This window comes from Drosophila elegans, unplaced genomic scaffold (genome assembly GCF_018152505.1).
Source record: "Drosophila elegans isolate 14027-0461.03 unplaced genomic scaffold, ASM1815250v1 contig_814, whole genome shotgun sequence".
Taxonomy (NCBI): domain Eukaryota; kingdom Metazoa; phylum Arthropoda; class Insecta; order Diptera; family Drosophilidae; genus Drosophila; species Drosophila elegans.
In genome coordinates, this window is record NW_024546167.1 from 638,895 (window position 1) to 661,677 (window position 22,783).

A 22,783-nucleotide genomic window follows, 5' to 3' on the forward strand; every position below is an offset into this window, starting at 1 on the left:
AGTCTTTCAATGGTTTTAATATTGGATTTTACATTGTTCAAATTGTTGTCGTTGTTTCCAAGCTATAATATGCCCTTTCTTTCCTTGTATTCGCGCCAATTTAATATCATTGCTTGCATTGGCAATTATGACTATACCTTTACAACTGTATCGATGGTGCTATAACTATGTATATATCGGGGCGCCCATATAAACGACAATTGCTTTGCAAACAACAAGTATCTGGACAATGGAGCTCTAACCACATGAAATGTGTTCTAACTATATGGCTAACGAATGTATGGAGAATAAAATCTGGATGGTAAAACAATGATTGTTCTCCAGATGGAGCTGTATCCCATGTTACAACCGTGGAAACATCATTTTACAGCCACTAATTGCATAATACACGCACCTATATCCACGCAATTACTTAATTAGCCAACGGCAATTGCAATTAAAGTACGTACAAATCGAAAGCGGGCCATAAAGGAAAAGGGGTTTTTCTTGGCCAAGAAATTACGACAAATTGCCTACCTGGCTCAAAGGGGCGTGGCCTACCTGCCTGCCAGCCATCGCAAAGCGGTAAGAAAGAGACAGAGTACTATCAAGAAAGAGACGGTTGGTCATACACAAGCCATCTTGAATTTTGAATGTGCAACGGAAATGAGGGTTAAAAAATGCCCCCTAATGGCAGTTTCCATGGGCGAGAAAGAGATAACCATTGTGTGCTGCTCGGCGGTGGTTGTTTTTGTTTGAGCCTCTCTGCCTGTTTATCTGATTCCGTTGCTTTGGGTTTTTTATCAGTTGAGTTTGCTTTACCTTTTCAGTACGTTTTCGACTTGCGTACAGACTTGACGTCGCAACGGAATACCAACGGAATAATATCCAAAAGGAAAAATAAAAAAAAACAGTTAGTATCCGATTACAAGTTTGCATCGCGTGAGTGGGTACTACTACAAATCATAGTGCATCGAAAAAGTATCGATATCGTGTGTGATTGTGTGGCTTCAAAAAAAAAAAAAAAAAAAGCGCATCACCAGCCAAGTGATAGCTGTAAAAATTGACAAAGCAAAATATACATATACATACATATATAACGCAACCAAAACTCTAGAAAATGTGCAATTAAAATATTTGGCTTGCAAGTGGAGAGACAAAGAGCTTGAGTAAGGGATTATCTGCATAAGTTGGAACGAAGGATTATCTTCAATAAGCGGCGGACCTTCAGCTAGTATAACCTCAAATATGGTTTCGCACTATTACAATACACTGCCCTACACGCAAAAGCATACGGCTGCCAATCTGGCCTATGCCTCGGCGGCGGGTCAACCGTGGAACTGGACGTCCAACTATCACCACACGCCGCCAAATCATCAGTTCCTCGGCGATGTGGACTCGTCGCATGCCGCCCACCATGCGGCCGCTGCCCATCAGATGTACTACAATTCCCATCACATGTTCCACTCGGCGGCGGCGGCCAGTGCCGGCGATTGGCATTCACCCGCCTCCAGTACGGCGGCGGCGGACAACTTTGTCCAGAATGTGCCCGCATCGGCGCACCAGCTGATGCAGCAGCATCACCAGCACAGCCACCATCATGCCCATGCCTCGAGCAGCTCCGCCAGTTCGGGCAGCAGCAGTAGTGGTGCTCCAGGTGCACCCCAACTTAATGAGACCAACGGCAGTAGCATTGGCGGCGGCGGAGGTGGAGGTGGTGGTGGTGGTACCACTGATGGAGGACCCGGTTCGGTGCCATCCAACCACCAGCAGCATATCGCCGAGGGTCTGCCTTCGCCCCCGATCACCGTCTCCGGTTCGGAGATCTCAAGTCCTGGGGCACCAACTTCCGCTTCGTCGCCGCATCACCATTTGACGCATCATCTGAGTGCCGTCGCTGGCAACAACATAAATAGTCCATCCACCCACAATAACAACAACAATAACAATAACAACTCGGTGAGCAACAACAACAACAACAGGACATCGCCATCGAAGCCACAATATTACGAATGGATGAAGAAGCCCGCCTATCCAGCGCAACCACAGCCAGGTGAGAGTTTTTCAAGATCTTGATATTGGGTATAGTATTACTTGATATAGGATGGGCTTTTTGGGAACACAAAAGGATGTAATTATCCAATATAAGTATTGGATAATGAGGAATTTTTGAGGATACAAAATAAGCTTTGAAACGGAACAAGAAGTTAACATATCCATTTTTTCCACTATAAATTGAAAGAGCTATATAAGTCTATACTTGCGCATTTTTAACTTTATTAAATATTTTATAATGAAATTGCAACAAACAAACTAGATTTGTTTTTATAACACATCGTAACTTTATAGCAAAACTTATCGCCTAGATCCAATTCTGAGGGTATTATGCTTTCTAACACAAAGATCTTGCTTATAGAAGTTTTCCAGGAAAAGACTAATTTAGTGAAAAATATCACTGGGTTTGTCACAAGGAAGTTAATATAGTATTGGCTCAACCTTAAGACGACTGTACAATCATGTATTTCTTGGTAAAACTTAAATTTAATCAACATGAAGGAAAAATCAAACCACTTTTTTGTGTACGCAACTTAGTCACTTCGATCAATATGCGTATAACTGAAATTGGTGTGACCTTCGATAACTTCTTCGCAGCTTTTTTGGGTTTCTCCCGCATAAGACTCGTCACATTCCGAGCTTCGAAGATTTCGTATACCCCAGCACAGTGCCATTGCATTGTCTTCTCGTTAAGCTCGTGCTGTTCGCGCTTTCTTCCCCCAACGGCATTTTATAAGAAATCGGTTACCTGCCACGGATCCAAGTCCAATGGGCCAATTAGCTCATAAAAATCAAATTCTGTTCGAGCTCCAGTTTTATGGTATTCAGTTGGGGTCGAGAGATCCCCGATTCGACGCCTTGATTTATGGGCATGCCCTTACATTAGCCGATTGAGTGTTTGTGTTTGTTTGACTCTGTCTCGGTTGCTTCTATTGACTAATTTTGTATCGTAAATCAATTTTACTATAAAAAATTTCTAAATGGTTTGATCAATTTTTTTCAAAACCAAAACAATTTAATGGAAAACCCAAACAAAGTGGATGACTCGAAAGAGAAGAAACGCAGCATTCCTTTATCTTAAAAAGATTTGAGAGATCGGAAGCGATCTCACAGCAATTAGCATTGTGTGGAGTGCCTAATTGGAGTTTTTTTTTTCAAAGTGTGGAGTAATTCGAGTTTTGTTTCTTGAAAACAAATTATAATAATGACGAATGGTATTTGGTAAATTTTTTCATTAAAATCGTTTGACTTATTATATTTTATTGTATGAAGATAAAGTGAGCCCATGATTGAGTTATACTTTTTAACATTGTTCTTTAATTTAATATAAAATTAAATTTAAAAAAAATTTAGATGCAAAGACATGCATTTTCTCCATTTTATTTAAGAGTTACTTTTTTCCCGCGTTTCGTGCAAATTTTATTCGATTACTTTCGTTTTGCTTACCTTATTCCCACACATTTACTTCAACAAAACAAAAAAGCAATGCAAATGTCAATGCAGCGATCACAAACACAAGAAGGGAATAAACACTCACACATTTGCTTACGATTTATGACCCCGGGGCGCATGTCAAGAAAAAGAAAACGACGACGACGATATCGACAATATCGCCGATATCCATTAAGCCCATAAAATCTGTTGGTATGCAATTAACGTTTATTGCCGTCGCCCGTTGCTGGCGTTGCGGCTTAATCCAGCTGCTCAAGCCGACAAGGCAACTTATTTATTATTCAAAAACCCCTCTTCCAATTCACTTGTTTGGGTATTATCTTTTTGGCGGTACAGTAAAGGATCAGTTATAATTTGTACTCTTTTTTAATTTAATAAATGGTTCGTTTATTGGTAAAGAGACTTAAAAATTGATTTCTTTAAAAAAAATTATTGCAATAACCAATGGAATTTGGTAAAATTTTACAATAAAATCGTTTGACTTATTATTTTTTATTGTAAAATGATAAAGTAAGCCCATAATTGAGTTATAATTTAAAAAATTTTAATTTTTTTTTAAAGATATTGAAATTTAAAAAAAAATTAAGATGGAAAGACTTGTTTTTATTTCATTTTATTTAAAAGTTCGATTATTTTCGTTTCTTTTCGTTTTGCTTACCTTGTTCCCACAAGATTACAAATCTTAGCTACGATACTTATTTACAATGTTCTTAAACAATGTTAGTTTTGTTTTAAAAACCATTCTTTTGAAAAATTATGTATTTTTAACTGCAATTAATGCATTCCTTAGGTTTTATTTCCCAGCGTTCACTCTATAAGCGCTATTACTGCGATGACTAACATTTCGTGATTTTTAATAGAATTATAAAATTTTTTTTTTTTTTTGTTGGTTTGTAAGGCATGTGGCAGAGCACGTTAACGTCCCACTTCAACTTTTGGGGTGTGGCAATAAAACGGCAACCACAATTGTCGGTGGATCCAGATGCCTTGTACTTTTGTTTCAATGGCTGGTGGTTCTGGCAGGTTTTGCGATTAGATTAGCGAGGGGGAAATCAAATAAACGCCCGCCCTGTCAATAAGTCCTGGGTTCCCAACCCCCCCCTCTCACCGTCGTTCTGTTCCGTACTATTTTCTATATGGTTACGAGTTCTATTTTCTGTTGCTTCAATAATGTACCAAGTGATATGGAAACGTGGCCACAAAAAAAAAAAGAGTTGGTTTCGTGTTATCTAAAACGTCAAAAGCATTTTTGATAAGCGATTCCGTTGCGTTTGCGACGGGCATATTGATTAAAACAATATAGGGCCATAAAGCCATAAAAATTAGTATTACTTCCAATAAAAACTAAATAGCGACATTTATGATTAAATCTATGCAATCATTATTAAACGGCAAAAAATTTTAGTTGTGAAAAGGGTTTTTTGTTTAGTAGAAAATTGAGTTTCTAAAAAGCATCAAATGATCATTAAATCGCGATTATCAAAAAACACCTCTTCTTTACATTTAGAATACAAAAATATTGGTTCTCATTATTTTCGTAATAGTAAAACATTGCAATCCTATTTTAATCTTATAAATTGCAAAGGTATCACTTTAAAACCAATTATAGAATTATTTGCTAGCCATAATAATTTATTATCGTTATAATTTCTCGTTGAGAATAATTGTATCTACCAGCCTTAGGAGTTCTTACTGGGATTGTCTGTAGATTTTCAGCATTGGCCGTGTTGGGACATAAAAAACTAATGTCACCTGACACATTGAGATTTAATGTGTCAATATGCACAGAAAATTTATATCTAGCCACATAAATAATAGAAAACAGAAAGGGAAAACAAAAGAGAAAAGAGAAAAGAAGAGAAAGAATATATGGCAAGGCTTGGATTTATATTGATTTCCCCAGCGCATCTAAAAATGTTGTAATATTTCAGCGATATGAATATTATACATTTGTGGGCTGATTTTGGGGCTGGTCTCTGGCTTTGGGGCCCAAGATAAGCTATTAAAAATGGCCACTAACTGCAGTCGAACTATGGTTCGTTTTCGTTATCAGCACTATCAATGTTTGCCGATGACAGTTACCCTTCCATAGCTTGTATCAAAAATGAAGTCAAATTTTGGTTCGTACTGATCCAAATGGAGTGTGCGTTTGGTTCGATGATTGACATGATGGGATTAGCATAGAACTCGCTGGACTTGTTACCATTGTGTCATTTACTTTGGGCTTAGTTGTCCAAATACGAAACAAAATCATGTTTGGGTTTTCTCTGTGTTATTTGTATTGGCTCTGATATTGGTAATAACCAGAATTTTTAGTCTTGTTGCTTCCAAAGCCCTATACACACAGTAATACAGGCAAACATATATATTGTATTTTTTATAGGTCTTCACCTTTGTATATGTTGTTCGATTTATTTTGATATACCATTCGAGGTGTATCGAGTTTATATTGGAGGCGCCCGGGATTTTAAGAGCTTATTTTGGAGTTACGGCAAGCTTACTCAATAAAGTGATAAATTAAAATGGTAACTGTTCAAAATGGGTGTAACTAAAATGTGTGAGGCAAAGTATACTTTTATATTGTCGCAATTGATTTTGATAGTGTTGAATTAAATTAATGTATGAATATAATATTAAAAACTCAATATTATCAGTTATATTATATGAAACAAAACCTTAAACTGAATAAACCCTTTTCACACCAAAGTAATTTTTATAATTGAAATCGAATCACCGTTTCCCTCCTTTAGAAATAATCTTTTACCCAGTCCTGCCTCAAGTTATTTTATCAATAAAAGTAAACAGCAAAGAGAGAACGAGACCCCAGAAATTGTAAATTATAGCTTACGTTTCCTGTTCAGCCATAAACCATAATATCATAATGGACGAGAAGTGCCAGGTCGAGCTGTATACTACGATATATGTAGTCCATATAGGGGAACCGGGGCAAAAGACTTTTTTTTTTTGGGGGGACGCAACTTGGCCAAGCGACAGCAAGATCCGATTGTCAATCAAAACTCGTCCAGGCTAAATTATGACAACAAAAAAAGTGAGTGCGATGATGATGGTTCGGATGACACCTGCTTATGTCTCAGGCCATGGTAAACCGATTGAATGATTGACCGATTGAAGGGGGTGAAACCAGGGGGGCAAGCCATGCAAAATCTTGATTTCATTTCGAGTTGTTTGGCGATTCTTTTTATGAGGTGACAACATTTACGATACGGTAGCAAAAGACGGAAAGAAAGATTTGCAATTCCCCATATACTCATATATGGCCGGTGGCCAGGCCAACGTTAATCGCTTAACAATACAATAAAGTAGCAATAATTATAAAAAACTAAATTAAACTCCCCCGCCATCGTATAATGACCCATAACCATGAATGAACGAATGAATGAGAATATATATGATTGCCATATTTGTGATTTTTATGCCCGACTTTGATTAGGATGATTATAGGCTTGATGAGCTTGATGGTTGGATTACGGTTGCCTACGATGGAACTCTCGGTTGGATTGTATTTCTGAGTAGTATATTTTCATGATTTTGTTTGCCCCTTGCAATGTTAACGTTTGCTCGGTTTCACCTCCGAGTTTAAACAAATATTGTTGCACACTGACCCGAAGCGTTTGCCTGGGCTAACCCACTGAGATAAGGGGTGAATCGGTGGGGGGATCCCTAGAAAATTTATAGTTTGCTTCCTCGGCCCGAGCGGTAAGAATTTATTGCATATTATTTTGCTTAATAGTTTTATGAAGCGCAAATTTGCTTTCAATTATGTGGGTTCCATTGGACATACAATTGTTTATTGGCGTTTTTTTGTGGTCAATAGTAAGCAAACTGATTTTGATAGACTTTTATATATTGCTTACAAATAAGATTCGGTTTTAATCTCAATCAATTGCCCTAGCATTTTTATAAATGTTTTGGTAAGATTAAAAAGAAACATGTGATAGAAAAGACTTTCCAATAAGTTTTCTAAATAATTTGATATACTTAAACTGTTATTTCATTTTGATTAACTAATAGAATCTAATCTAATATATAATTCTTGTAAAATCCCCATCCAATCGCAGACCTGTGCAGCTCGCCGAACTTAGAGGATCTGAGTGAATTGCTGGACGCAAGCGGTAGGAGGCATATCCATTCCATGGATACTCATATCTTTTCCATTTTAACTAAGAAACCTATAGTTAACTTTCCATTTTTTTGTCTCTAATGCAATTTTTGTGTTTTTCGTTTGCTGCATGCAATTATTTTGGGTTGATTTTGGGTTGGGGGGGTTGGATATCATAAAGATGCCCCTCTACCTTCTCATATTCCTCCAAATCATATAGCCATAAATTTTATTGCATGCGTCGTCGTCGTGGCGAATAATTAACGAACATTTGAAAATAATTTTTTGTGGCCTAAAGAAAAACCCCGTCTCCTTTTATACTCTCCACCTTTTTGAGCTCTGTATATTTGCCTGCATTTTTTCTATTGCCTGACTTGGAGTATTTATGGCTTTAATGGCGTCTCATTCAGGCCATAAGCAGGCCGATGGCTGCCATTTTTTCTGGCCATCTCGCTTGCTCTACCTCTTATTTTTCTTTCTGTTTAAGCCATAAGCCATAAATAAAACGAGCTCTGAGTCAGACTTGGAATTAAAGTTGCCGATGGGAGTGGACGGTTTTTGGAGCCATCGCTGCCATTGGCGTGCTATGAGGTTGCGTGTCGCATATAGAGTATATATGTAGCATACATATATATACCTACATCTGAACACGTACGAGCGGCATTCGTTTGTTGCACGCGATCTGATAATATTATTATTTCCACTCCGACTCGAATTTGTACCCCATCTTCTCGCATTTTATATGACTGCGTGCCAGGGTGATCAAAGGGGGCGGGCTTATACATATCTGGGAGTGGTCTCCAAAAAAAAGGGGAACAACTGAAAGAAGAACTCACATTTGCATATGTCTGCATGCCATATAAAGTGTTTGCATGTCGCATGTTTCATGTTTGATGGTGGCCATTTTGAATATATTTTTCTTACACGGGCTTAATTTAATATGTGTGTTTGTAGCTTGGTTATTTATTAACCGGTCCTCAAGCCAATTTAAATTTCTTGGCTATAATTCAAGCAATTTACTTAATTGCATAATCGAATAATGATTTTATCTGGTCTTTAAGTGGCTAAAGAAACTATTTTAAGTGAAAACGACTTTCGAATTGTAAGTTTTGCGCAATTAACAAAGTGTTTAGCTCTTTGTTTTATCTTAAGTGTTTCATTCCTGTTAACCCAGACGCAAGTTCTGTCTGAAAGGTTTTTTAGTTTCTCTAAATGGTTATTAGTGTTTTTCAAGAGCACGCAAAATGGGTACAACCATTATTTGGATATCATAAATTTAACCAAACAATTCCCCTTGCAAAACAAGCTAGCAGTTAATTTACAATTCCCAAAAACTGAATCGAAATCTCGTCGTAACCCCTTTATAACACCACCCTTCCCCAAGGACCGGATACCGTTAAAGTAGTAGGCTCTAACCCAGAAAAGGAGGAAAAAGGAAAAATAAACGTCAAATCGAATCAAATGATTTTATGATGTAATTTGAGCTAATATTTACGATATAAGAGCAGCTAAAGCAGCAGCAAAATGCCAAATAAATGTTATTGTTATATTGTCGCTTTGGTGGTGAGAGACAACCAAACCTATATATATCCCACATTTATGATGCTGGAAAACGGAAAGGAAAATGCCAAAACAAAAGCAGTGCAAAAAAGAAATAGCAAAGCAAAGAAAATCCCCAAATATTTCGCCAAAGACTTAAAGTTGGGTGAAAACAGGGGGTGGCGGCTAAGTTCTACCTAAAGGGGGTGTTCAAAATTCAAGTGTGGCGGCTTGTGTGCCCAAATCTCTGGAGTGCCATTGATGAAATTGCTCTTTCCGTTGGCTTTTGTCGACTTCCTTTTACCACAAAACTTTGCCTGCAAGCTTTAATCTTTAACCACAAAAACGTTTAAATTCGAGCAGACCTATCTCTTGTGGAAGTCAGGTAACAAATGTCTCCCAATAGATTTTCATGGGTTGGACAAGAGACGACAAACCAAAAGCAAGATGTCACAGAGGGTGTTCAACACTCAGTGACAAATTAACGCCCAGCGGGGGTGGCGAAAAAAAACCACCACGCTTAGATACAAATAAGCCACAACATCTGAAGACCCTCCACCACCAGTGACCGTAACTAACCGCAATGGTAACATCGGTAACATCGGTAACATCACTTATTTAACTTCAACTGCCCTTGTCCTTGGCCACTGATTTTTCCCCAGGGGGCGGACCACATAATTGCCCGGCAATCAACAGCTGTTCTAATAGGGAAAATACTAGACCTCAACCTGATATAATTTATTACCCAAACGATCTTTACAATTGCTCTATTTATGTTGTGTTTGATAATATATAATCGCTTTTCACTGTTTACACGGTTTTCTTTGTCGGCATTTGAAGTTATGTACTCTACATCCCATAGGCCAATTGAATCGACAGTAGGATTGTTGGTGTTTAGCCAGGAATTATTGAATGCACTGCGAGATCTTTAAGGTTTTACCATAATAAATAAAAAAAAAAGCTAATGGAGATCTTCCTATAATAAAAATTTACCTGAATGCTTAATAACTTCTTGGATGAACGTCTTTTTTTCTTTTATATCATGATATAGTAGTATAGTTAGGTAATACAACAAACCCTTTCTTTTGCCCTTTAAATGTTTTCGCACAGTGCTTACTTCTTTAGCAACGATCGATAGGGAACCCGCAGAAACCAATCAGCCTATAAACACCTCCCTTCGAGAACCCATACTATATACGCACTCGATGAGTGAAGAACAACCATTAAAGCTTATCTGGACAAATGTTCAACGATTTACCCCCGGGGGCCTCATACTCCACAGTTTGTAACTCCATCGATATTGATACAGACCTCAACTGGGATTAGGAGGTGCGTATGGTCTCCATCCTTTAGAAGTTTGCCGACGGGTAAAGCCAACTAACTAATCTATCATTATATGTGATGAAGAAAGGCAGTCTAGTGCAAACAAACGCCAGTCAATAGCATTAACAGTTCAAAATCAAACTTTCAATTAGGCAGCGCTACATATAGAGGAATATATCGAGTGAAACGAACCCCATTCGATATAAATTACGAAGCGTTGTTCACTCATGACGCGCTGGGGCCCCAGCGACAAAGTCATAAAAAAATGTCACACCTTGACGCACAATTTTTATTTAATTGCTAATAAAATATGTTAAAGTCAAGCATTATATATAACGAATAAATATCTTAAGATATTCATATATCAGATTTTAAGTACCATTATTTACCAAAGTGACTGGGTTTTTTTTTTTTTTGTTCGCCTCATCTCCGTTGTGTTTTTGTGTTTTTGCTATTCATCCACAATCTTATCTTAGTAGGATCTTAGTGGTTCAGACAATGGAGCATCCTAATGCTAGATCAACTTGATCCACATTCATGGCGTTTGTCCTGTCCTGGTTTATTAACGCAATAAAACACTCAGTACGGCTGGATAGTGGCTGTATAGTTGTGCATATAATACGTGTACGATTTATTAGATTATGGCCGTGAAGGTCAGCGGTGCCAGGCACCCGTGAACCACCCAACCGCCCTGCGAAGCATGTGCTCCAGTTTGCCCCTAATTCCGTGCGGATTTTCTCTTGTTTGTGCTCCGTTTTCAGGTGTGAGAAATTGGAACCTCCAAGTGGTAACCAGATAAAGCCGCGCAGTGTGTGTTTGTGTGTCTTAGACAGAGATAACGCAGACTCTGGGAGGTTTTTCTGTGCTTTTCTGATCCACAGATGTTGAAAATGAGGTCGAAACTTAAAAGGAATTGAGAAAATGATTTTTATAGTAGGGAGTTATCCCTTGTATCTATTATTCTGATGATATTCTATCAGTGGCACTTCTTGTAAAATTTTAAAAATTAATTTAAAATTTTTAATGAGTTTTAAAATTCATAATTGTTTTTTTTTTAACATATTACATTTGCAACTCTTTATATTTCTTAATTCAATCAGCTTTCCAAACTTTTGTAGATTATTCTAGTATCATTTATTCTTGCTTATCAACAACCATTTCACGTACATAACTTAATCTGCAGTTGTGAAAATAGATCCATCTAACTCATACATAGTTATGTACATACATAGTTTACCTAACATTGCGAAATCGTACGAAAATATGTTAATATTCTACAATTTGCTCAGTATATCCCCAAAGCTGATAATATTGTTGTTTTAATTTAGTTTTGTTTTTATATTTGTGCACTTCCTCAAATCCGTCAAGTCTGTCTAAACAAGTTATATATCTGTGTGAGTTGGATTGTTCTGAGAGCCCAGTTTATCAGTAGATTCGAGGCCCAAGAACACACGCGCAAGAAGATTTTCCCAACAAAAGTACTAAAAAATGGCAAAGGCAGACTGAAAATTTTAGATTTATAATGTGAAGCGAAAAAGAACCAGATAATGGGTGTGTGCTTAACAGGGTTTTAACATTACTCTTCAGCTGAGTTCTTCTTCTTTTTACGATTGCCACATTAGAATAAGCAAATGAGAAGCCACAACGACAGCAATAAATTCACGTCTAAATAAAGTGTAAAGAACAAATAGAAGAGTGAGAGAGATAAGAGGACTAAAAAAGAAATGGTTTGTGAATAACGGAGCTTTGGGTCGAGCATTAATGTAAATAATTTATATTCCTATAAAACAAGAATGTTTAAATGCTATTTTGTTTTAATATAATGTATAGACCATTCTTAATCACTTAATCCTGAAATACCCGTTACAAATTCTATCAAAATAGCTTTGGTTGCATTTCCTGTTTATATTTTAGATACATAATTAATAATAATTTAATTTACTAGACTAGAAGGTTATACTATGATTGTTTAACCTCATTATGGCCATATATCATTTATCGTAGGGCATCTTTAGGTCTTTAACACCTACTCTTTGCACTCTGTTCTTTCCTCTTTCCTTTTCTTTCCCTTCTCTCTATCTCTTGCCATAACTGTTGAACTTTATCATCTGTGAAAATATTTGTTTGTTTGCCTGTTTGCTCAATTTTAATTGTGAGAACACTACGGTATCGTTGTACATAAAAAATTAGAGCAAAATCCCCAAGCCGAAATGCTGTTTGCTTTTAAAAAATTTCCCGCTGGTGTGGGTGTGTTTATCACGTAGGCAGACTGTGCCACGATCCCGTGGCCTTTTTCATGCCTTTGCAGCTCATCTCCTCCGTTGTCTAATGTGTTTCTATTCTCTGTGTTTGCGTCTTCTGTCATTTATTTGAATTTTGATTGACTAATTGCGCAGCTCAGCGCCATATTTTTTGTTCTACAACTCTACGATTCTACGGAGAATCGTAACTCCCAGTACGGTCGGCTCTTTGTGCATTATATTTTTATGTTTACCGCTTCGACTTGGGGGTTGCTCCAATCACTTTATACAGCTTAAACAGCATGTGACAGCCTTCTATGGCTATCATAATTTAAATATTGTCAGCTAGTATAACGAGATGAGCTGGGGCAGGCACATGTTTGTCCACCAGACGCCAGTCACTCCACTCAGTTGACACCCATTTTAACCGGGAATGAGGCGGCCTGGCAACTTGCCTACTTGGCCAAGAGTCACGACAAAAAATCGCACATGATCTTGAAAGTGATTTCAAGATGACAATTCTTTGTTTTGGTATAATTAAGGAATTCGTATGGTTACAATTCAAAGATCCGTAATCAAAATCATAATTCGCCTAAAAACTAAGTAAACATCTGTTTATCTTACAATAGTTTTTTTCAAACCTCTTTTTTAATGGTGTTTTTATAACAACTATATTTATTTTATAAAACTTTAATTTGGGGTCATTGCAAACAATGGGTTTTTTATATTTAGCTTAAAGGTTACAAAGCCTTTCTTTTTTTAATTTGGAATCCACTTTTTAATTATTGATTGATGTTTTAATTTTTTTTACTAGATCAAAAAATAAATAATTAGTTATAAACATACGCATGGTTTAGTTTTATTTTTAAATGACTTTTTTATTCTCAACTAATTACTTATAAATTTTATCTTTTCTTCTGTAGGAAAAACACGCACTAAGGACAAGTACCGAGTGGTTTATACCGATTTCCAGCGCCTGGAATTGGAGAAGGAGTATTGCACGTCTCGCTACATCACCATCCGACGCAAGAGCGAGTTGGCTCAGACGCTGTCGCTGTCGGAGCGTCAGGTGAAGATCTGGTTCCAGAATCGTCGGGCCAAGGAGCGCAAACAGAATAAGAAGGGCAGCGATCCGAACGTGATGGGGGTGGGTGTGCAGCATGCGGATTATAGCCAACTGTTGGATGCTAAGGCGAAACTGGAGCCGGGTCTACATCTGCCCCATTCGCTGGCCCACTCGATGAACCCGATGGCGGCGATGAATATACCCGCAATGCGACTGCATCCGCACCTGGCCGCCCACAGTCACTCGCTGGCGGCGGCGGCGGCGCATTCACACCAGCTGCAGCAGCAGCACAGTGCACAGATGTCTGCTGCGGCGGCAGTGGGAACGCTTTCGATGTGACACGATCATCATTCCTGTTACGGAAGCGGCGGCAACAACAGCGATAATAACGGTTACATGGAGCCGCAGCATCCGCTGCTGGTGGAAGAAAGCGATGGAGGACCCTACAGTGCTCCCGCTCTTAGCTTGGACTTGGCTTAACCCTTAGGTCGCGCAGTCAGACTGTTTCGACCGGGAATCGAGAAAATAAGCTCCCAATAAAATGGAGGAGGACTTGACGGCCGTGGCACCTTGAATATTGCACGTTGTTAATTTTTGTGATTGTATATTCCTGGTTTAAACACCGCATGGACCCTCCCAAGCTTACAAGTCCCATTTTTGTATTATGTTTGTTTTTTGTTCAACGTAATTTAAAGTAAATGTTTAGATCGTAAGTTGTAGTTCTTAAGTTGCCGACGAAAAACAAAAATACAATTCAATCCAGCCGTCCCAGCCGTTAAAAGAAGTTATTCCCAGCAACTTAAATAACTTTAGTACAAGCAATTAATTTTAGAGCGCTACTTGATTCTTCAGCCCGTGTAAATATCTACATAAAAAGTGTTTAACGTTTATTACTTTAATATATCGTAATAACAATTAGCCATAGTTTAATCTAGCTGTACTAAATGTAAATGTATTGCATTTTTCGAGCACAAAAGCAAAATTACCATATAAATAAATATTTTTAACGTATTCATCCACAGTTTTCCTTAGTTCAATTTTGGCGGCAATTAATTTATATCTTGTGAATGTATGTGTGTATATGTGCTTAGAAATTTTAATAAAATATGAACAACAAAAACACAACTGATGGGAACTCTAATTTGTCATTGGGTTAACAAGGGTTAACGTTCACAGCTACGCTCCACCTACCAAAAGCAATAACCATAGCGGCAAACGTCAATCAATTAATTGCCCCTCCTCTTTGCCCACGCCTTCGTCTCTCCACTCAGCCATTACTATTATTGATAATACAGTTGGCTCGCTCGCACTTTTGCATATCGACGGTTGTCAGTGGAAAGATTGCATTTTGTTTGCAATTATGGTTATAAAACGTCAATTAAATGCGTTTGGCTATTTGATTTTCACTGTTGGAACTACCGGACAAGAAAAATAATATTCGTTTGATAGGATTTTTCGAAAGGCTCGACCAATAAAAATTTACAACGGATTTGGCAAATTAATGTGAGAATGGTAAATATATTTTAAACAAGAAAGTTAGAAAAGTATAGAATATATTTCTTTACAAATGTTTGCGAACTAATAGGCAAGAAATATTGTTCTTTGAATTAAAACCTCTCACAGTTTTATAAGCTTTAAGATAATCTTGGAGAGAAGCTCGCAGCGCAGTGGTAAAGATCTTGGAACTTTACCAAAACCATAAAGATTTTTGAACTAACTCGACTAAAACTTATAATTTTCGAAATAGGTAAAAAAAAGTGGAGATCTACATAGTATACATAGGAACCATCGTTAAATTTTTATGAAAATCTTAGAAAAACCGTTTTCAATTAGAGTAGCATACCATTATAATATACTCCTTAATCATATTCGATTTGATATATGTTCCCATATATTAATTACATTAAAACTGGCGGATTAATACATTAATATATTTTTCTTATAATTGTATGGGTATAAAATGGAATGAATCTTATTTTCAGTGTTGTTTTGAATACTATTATTATATGTTCTTTTTTTGTAATTATAACAAATTGTGAAAATTAAAAAGTTATCAACCGTATTAAGGTTTAGATTTTAAAAGTTCTTAAAACCATAAAAGAAAAGTCTGGCAATCAACAAACGGAAATATAATATATTTATTAAAAAATATTTCATTAAAATTAAATAGAACTGAAAAGCAGTCCCAAACTCAACACTTTTTTGATTAAATCTTTAAATCATTCGAAAACCGATTTGTTGTATATATTTTTAGATACAATCAGATTATGATTATGACATGTTAAATTTGAGTTAAGTAGAACTCTTAAAACTGAATAATTGGATAAGAATATAAGAACTATCATGATTTAAAATCGGCTGCATGGAAAATCCTTAAAAATAATACTGATAGTAAAAATCTTCATAGGCTATACCTTGATTGCAACATATTAAAATTTAAATTTAAATTTATTACCAATACTTAGGTAACATTTGTAGCTACAATTTAATTGGCAATAAATGGAACCTTCATTAAAATCCCAGTCGCACTATGTAGAATGCAAAGGAACAAACCCATTGACTTGTCGCCCGTCACAACAAACAGGGCGATCTGAAGTGCCAGACGATAGGAGCATATAGTACACATCTAGCACTTATAGTCTAGTTCACTATAGCAAAGCAGTTTTACCCTGGCTGGGGCTCTTGAGGGTTGATTTATAGGGCTTGCGATTAGCAGAATCGGAAATGTCAAAGCCGATGCGAAGAGAAATATACAACCTGTCCAGATTTTGATACAACGCGTTTCCAAGCGAAGAGAACTGGGAACCGTGACCGAGTCAGAAAACGTTTTAAGATTAAAACAGCGTCTGGGTTTTATTTTATTTCGCACCAAAAATATTTTGACTTTTATGTAAGCGAAGATGCAAAAAAAAAAAAAAACCCCGGGGAGACCAGTAACCAGAAATAAAACAAAAAAAATGAAAAATATACCCCCAGATAAAGGAAGTGGACGACGTTTTCACACCTACACGCTAAAAAAAAGATATACCAAATTGGGAGCGGACGACTGCAGTGTGTGTTTGCATTTGTTTCTGTTACGCCAAATGCACATGTCGAGAGATCGGCAGATATATTTAGGTATTTATGTATATGTCCGTTCTCCGATTTGGTGGAACTCTGCCACTCAACCCGTTCCATTAAACCCGTTGCATTCTGGTCGCTGGCCTTTGGTCATCCTGGCGTAACGAAATGGTTTTTTGACTTTTGCCGACGCCTTGCTTGTTGTCGTCTACCCTCTATTTTTCTTGGCTACTGCATTACACAATGCCGCTGCCAAAATTACGCCGAATTCACAGCTTATGTTTTGCGTCCGCCATTTCTTTTCCAAACATGTCCTGGACATTCTCAAAAATGGATAAAATGGATCACGCAATCGGGCATCTCTCACTCAGCCGCTTGATTTATGGCTTGATGTATCTGGTTTCATGGGAAGGCAGTTGTCCAATGGCGCGGAGGGGATCGGGATCATAGCGAATGGGGACCATAAAACGTACGGAGCGATCTTACTCAGATCACTCACGAACGGGATATAACTTTTATGGCCACCATGCACAGCAAAAAAGAGGATAAAATATATAGCTTTATAAAGCAGTTCAAAAACTTTTAAAATTAATTATTAGCTATTAATATAATATTTAAAGCGTTTTTTTTAGATTACAGCAAAATGGTTGATCACAAAAATGCAAACAGAAAAGCCATAATTATATGATTCTTTATTCTTTCTTTCTTTCTGTACTTAAATTATTTTAAGAAACCCTGAAAACATATTTCCAAACGCTAATTTTAAGATAAGTTTTATGTTTATACATGATAAGCGGAACTATCACCACTATTTTTAATTTAATTTAATTTAATATCGCCATTGAATAAAGTTTAATCTATACATATAACAAATAGTAGTAAAGATCTGTTATTATAATCCATTGTTTTAGTTAAACATGTATGCCTTCTATTTTTGTGGCTCACTTTATGACCTCTCAGTGCATGGCAATATGGCTGCTAATAGGGTCCAGAGCAGTTGCCCTGCTCCAGCTCCACCCCTCTTCCTCGTATCTTAATTGGCACCCATGGGGAGGAGGATCGTCAAAGCGGCAGCGACCCCTATGGATATAAAAAAAAAAAGAAAGATACCGAATAGCCCCGGACTCTGGTCCGGCATAATGCCCAATCATCTCGACGGCTGCTTACAGCTGCTCCCTGTTCCACGTCTCTGATCCCCGATCCATTGTCCTCGTCTTCCGCCGAGTCTTGCAGCCATAAAAGTTTATGGCAGCCGAGAAAAGTAACGAAACATTCAAACTTTTTCTGCCGTTAACGAAGCCTCCTCCTCTTTCGATCCGTGATCAATTCCCAGTGGTCGTTGTATGTCTCTATTAGTGACGACAATGGCGAACGTTGGCCAGCATCCAGTGGAGAACGACTGCAAAAGATTATAAATTTTACACTATATATATATACGTCATACATAAATGGGTGTACTTATGCATTAAGCGAAATCAAGACATCCCAAATCTAGTTAGCAAATAATTTTCTCTTTTGAAATTTAACTGCGAACACACAATAGAACTCAATTCTGTTTTTTTGCGGTATTTCTATTTAAGCAACTTTAGTTTTAAATATAAAATAGGTAATTGTAAGCAAAACCATTTTTACAAAAATAAAAATACAAATCTAATCTTGGAATGACATCAAAGTGATGATTTTAAACTTAATATTTTACTTAAAAGTTTTTAAAAGAAATATTTTTTTAAAATAAAAAATGGTATTTTAATCGTTATATTTCGGTCTTCAGATTCGAAATAATATGTTTCATTCTTAAATTTTCTTAGATTTATCTCAGTGCACATATAAAAACCATGGGGGTAGAGAATATCAGTACAAACAAACGGTTTTTAAAAGAATTCCCCTGATCTGATCGACCCCCCTCTAGTTGCACCTATGTCTTTCCTTATTTTTTTTTTTTGTATACATCTTCGACTTTTATGCTTTTATTGCTGTGAAAAAATGTTAATTCTCGACGTTATACTTTTATTTGACTTTTACATTTCGATCTTTTCGCCCTGAGATCTTCATCCGACCATACAAAGTTGACTCTTTTCATCCATATATCCATATATTCGACTGGGTAAATTGGTTGATTCGCTCCAGACTTGTCTACTATGTATTAATTGGTGAAGGCCGTAAAACGGAAAGTAAGTGCCATAAATCAATTGTCGAAAAAGATTTGAAGGGGAAAGAAAAAGGAGTGTTTAATAAGAAAAATATTTCAAAAATACTCAAGATTTTGTATGAGTCAAGGTAACTTATATCTTTTATTGATATTTTAAATTCCTCATCATTCATTATTGGACATAAAGAAAAAAAAAAAGAATTACCTTTTTTTTAATTCATATAAAAAAGTTGCATCAAAATTGAACGTAGATGTACATCTCAAATTAACAAAAAAATCTAAAACATAATCGAATATTTTTTTATCAGCTAGACGCCATAAATATAACCGTTCTGATATTCTTATTGTAAATTTATGAATTGTCTGCTTGATTATTTTCCCTTATCAAATTGTCAGTTTCTAAATAAAGTGTTCATTCATTAAAAATAATGGTGATAAAAGAACAAAATTAATACAATAAAATGTGTACATTATTTCAACACTGTCAATTAAGTTTATCAAAAACTAGAACTTTAATTTTTCTGTATTTATATTTGTATTTTAAATTATTTATACCGATTTAAATTAATTAATTAAGTCAATCAATGACACAAGTATTTATTGAACGTGAATACTGCAAAATAATTATATAAATGTTGTGCCAATAAATTTATACTGCATGTACTTAATCATCAAAAAATTAAATACATTTCTGGTTCAAATATGAAGGCGGAATCATAACTCCATTTATTAATTTAGAATGTTCTACATCAAAATATCGAAATCATAAATAACAAACAAAATGAGTTTCCGCTTAAGATCAGACTGGCAAATATGCTATTCCACTTTAAAACGAAGCTACAGATCCATCCGGTTATTGTTTTTATTTGGCTGCCTTTCGGTTTCAAGTTCAGATTGGATAGGATCGGATCTCCCGGAGACAGTTTGTGTCTATTGTGTGCGGGGGATTGATTAACACAATATCCACTGACCGAAATCTTTATTAGTGACCATGCACTAATTAAGCTCTGTCGTGTTATTTGGGGGTTCGCATTCGTTCGCGCTTGTCACTCGATGCAAATGAATCGCGTCTCTGTGGAGCAGAAGATCATAAAAGCCGCTAAAAGGTGTGGGCGAGAAAAGGAAAACAACGCACCGGGCCTGCCAGCAATTCTTTTGTTTATCGAATTGATTAGAGCTGCGGGCGAGTTCGATATATGTATATACTGTATATACGTTGCCGGCCAGGCGAGGGTGTAATTAATCACAACACTCAAGTTCGTCACTTGACCAATGTGCTAAACGCGCTAATAAAACAAATTTACATAGACCAAATTTTACTTATCAATACTAAATTGAATTAAAGTGACGGATGGCAGTCCAAAAATTATACAAAACAAACAAAAATGTTACTAAAAATGGACAAAAAATAATTGCATTGTACGCAATTAAATTTTTTTTAATTTGTAGAGTATGCCTAGAACATCTACCAAATATTTAAATTGATGGGATAAATACTTTTGGAGCTACATACAGGACACTACAGGACACACTAACTCAAAAAAGTAATGATATTTTGATTCCAAAATATATAAACCGATGTAGAGCAAAATTATTGAAAAAGAGCTTGTTTTCGAATTACATAGAACAACAAGATAAACGCTTCTTACATTTTGTTTTGGCTTATTCATTAAAATGTGTTTAAATCTAAAAGTTAAATTAGCCCAGAATTGCACATTAACATATATAGGTTTAAAAAAAAATTAATCATAAATTATTCCGAATTTTTTTTTTTGTTAGTTATATCTTTTCTTATCTAAGGTAAAAATTCAAATTTACCGCACTTCCCATGTACGAATACGGTTTGAGTCCAGATAAGAATGTGAAGTAAAATGGATTGAGCCAGTGCTAAGCAGCTAGCTAAGACATTAACCATAACTATTTAGAGATGGATAAATATCGATGTCCCTGCTATACATCGATAAGACCGATGTAAAAAAGAAACATCGATGATATCGATGTTGGCATCGATGTTTCTCCGCCTTCCATCTCCAACAGAATTTGTTTGTCATCCAACAAGAGTTTTTGTAAATCACTAGATTCTCTTTGAAAAATCGAAAATAAAAATAAAAGAAGAGACAAGATGGTGAGTAAATGGGATTGTCCTCTTAACAAAGGTGCTAATGAAGTGATAACTCCTCGCGATACAGTATCAGCCATCACTAAAAGTGCAGCCCGCAGAGGTGTCCGTACTGAATGCCACCGGCCGTGTGGGAATGCCCACGGAGGCCAATTGCCTGAACCAACTGGCCCATGTCCACCGGCTGCGCGATTCGGAGCTAAACTACAATGAGCACCAGTACAACCTCAACATGCAGATGCTGCGCAACCGCGAGGGACTCGGCGTGCCCCTCAAAATGGGAATGGAGCGATTCGCAGCCCGCCAGGTGGGCCGTCTGCCCTTCCTTCCGTCCAGGTAAGTGTTTGTCATCCCAGGGAATATCCCTTCATCTTCACAGGGAACCATAATCAAGCCCAATACAACACCAGTCATAGGATCCCTATCATTACCGGGAATCTGTATTATAACTAGGTAGCTGTATTATCACAGGGAAACAACATCATTCCAAATGTTTCACAAAAGATCTAGTTTACAATTCTATCTCTAGTGTAGTTGACAACAGACCTGTTTATAATCAGCCGTTTTATTGTTTTCTGTCTTTGCTATTAATTAATTAATTGACAATTCAGATATAAGTTGGAAGTGTCAAATATAACCATTCTTTTTAATACATCCTTTAAGTCATTTAATAACAAAAACGTAAGTCATTAATCAGACTGAAAAGATTCCGTATAAAACCAACTAATAAATAGTTTTCCATTAAAAAATGTTGAAGCCCCTTCAAAGGGGGGGTTACAATTTTTTTATTTTTATTATTTTTCAATAGTTTAGATAGTTCACGTATGAAAAACTTTAAATCGATTTTTTCGAAAATGTCTTTTTTGAAGTATGTCTTTTTATCAGCAGCATAATAGCTTCAATGTTTATAAACATATACGCATATAAATCGAAATAAAGATTTTTTAAAGAGAATTTATTTTTTGCAATAGCTGCAAGGGTTATAAAAAACTGAACTTTTGATAATGATATGGCTGTGATCATAAATGTCGACTTCTCGGCTGCAATATACATTTTTAATTAGGATATCAATAGGATATAATTGTATAAGAAGTAGTCTAGAGAAAAAATGGTTGAACTTTCTTTGTAAACCCTGAGAGAAAAAGATTCTGCAAACAATATACTTTAATATACTTAAATATCTAGATATGGTTTTATCCGCGCAATACCAGCTCGTCAAATTGTTTAATGTAATTTATGCAAATGCAAATCTAAGTTTCACTTACATTTTTTTCTAGGATAAATAGAACAAATTTATAATATTTTTGCAAATTCAAAATTGGTTTACAATTGGTTTCTGAACATCAACACACATTTTACGAAATTATTGTTTAACTAAACGTTTTTTGATTTCCATCAGACTTTCTTTCTCAATTGTCTAATTATTGCTTGCAGTAACTTCATGGATGATGTTTTGACTGGCCGCTGTGACTCCATTGGTTTCGAGGACTTTATGAATCTACCCGAGTATAGCGAGCAAATGCGTCAGCCCCACGCTGTGGTGGAGAAATCACTTGGCATTCACCAGTAAATCCTCATAAATATAGTTGCTTAAATGCTTGGCATTCAACCCACACATTCTAACAGTTAATATTCAGCTAATAAAATTTATTTTGGTGCCCTGGCTAAAGGATAACAAAAT

The 22,783-nt window shown here is 36.3% G+C and overlaps 2 protein-coding genes across 3 annotated transcripts; both read left to right on the top strand.

Moving 5' to 3' along the window:
- Positions 1-813: 813 nt before the first annotated feature.
- LOC108141921 (homeotic protein caudal) lies at positions 814-14,785 on the top strand. 2 transcript variants are annotated; one of them, XM_017265544.2, is made up of 2 exons: positions 814-2,032; positions 13,632-14,785. In XM_017265544.2, the coding sequence occupies exons 1-2, from the start codon at positions 1,228-1,230 to the stop codon at positions 14,111-14,113; spliced, it is 1,287 nt and encodes a 428-aa protein (XP_017121033.1). In that variant the 5' UTR covers positions 814-1,227; the 3' UTR covers positions 14,114-14,785. The 2 variants fall into 2 exon arrangements, with proteins under 2 accessions (XP_017121033.1, XP_017121034.1); XM_017265545.2 differs by lacking the exon at positions 13,632-14,785 and adding an exon at positions 7,566-7,723.
- Positions 14,786-20,997: 6,212 nt separating this feature from the next.
- Positions 20,998-22,782, top strand: LOC108141918 (proteasome maturation protein). The gene is made up of 3 exons (XM_017265542.2): positions 20,998-21,108; positions 21,173-21,438; positions 22,537-22,782. The coding sequence occupies exons 1-3, from the start codon at positions 21,106-21,108 to the stop codon at positions 22,670-22,672; spliced, it is 405 nt and encodes a 134-aa protein (XP_017121031.1). The 5' UTR covers positions 20,998-21,105; the 3' UTR covers positions 22,673-22,782.
- Position 22,783: the final 1 nt, after the last annotated feature.

What these genes read in the sequence shown, in the direction of transcription:
- LOC108141921 (XM_017265544.2), top strand. Translation starts at nt 1,228, where the DNA reads ATGGTTTCGCACTATTACAATACACTGCCCTACACGCAAAAGCATACG. An exon ending in TCCAGCGCAACCACAGCCAG is followed by an intron (nt 2,033 to 13,631) that starts GTGAGAGTTTTT and finishes TTTCTTCTGTAG; the next exon opens with GAAAAACACGCACTAAGGAC.
- LOC108141918 (XM_017265542.2), top strand. An exon ending in CTGCCCTTCCTTCCGTCCAG is followed by an intron (nt 21,439 to 22,536) that starts GTAAGTGTTTGT and finishes TATTGCTTGCAG; the next exon opens with TAACTTCATGGATGATGTTT.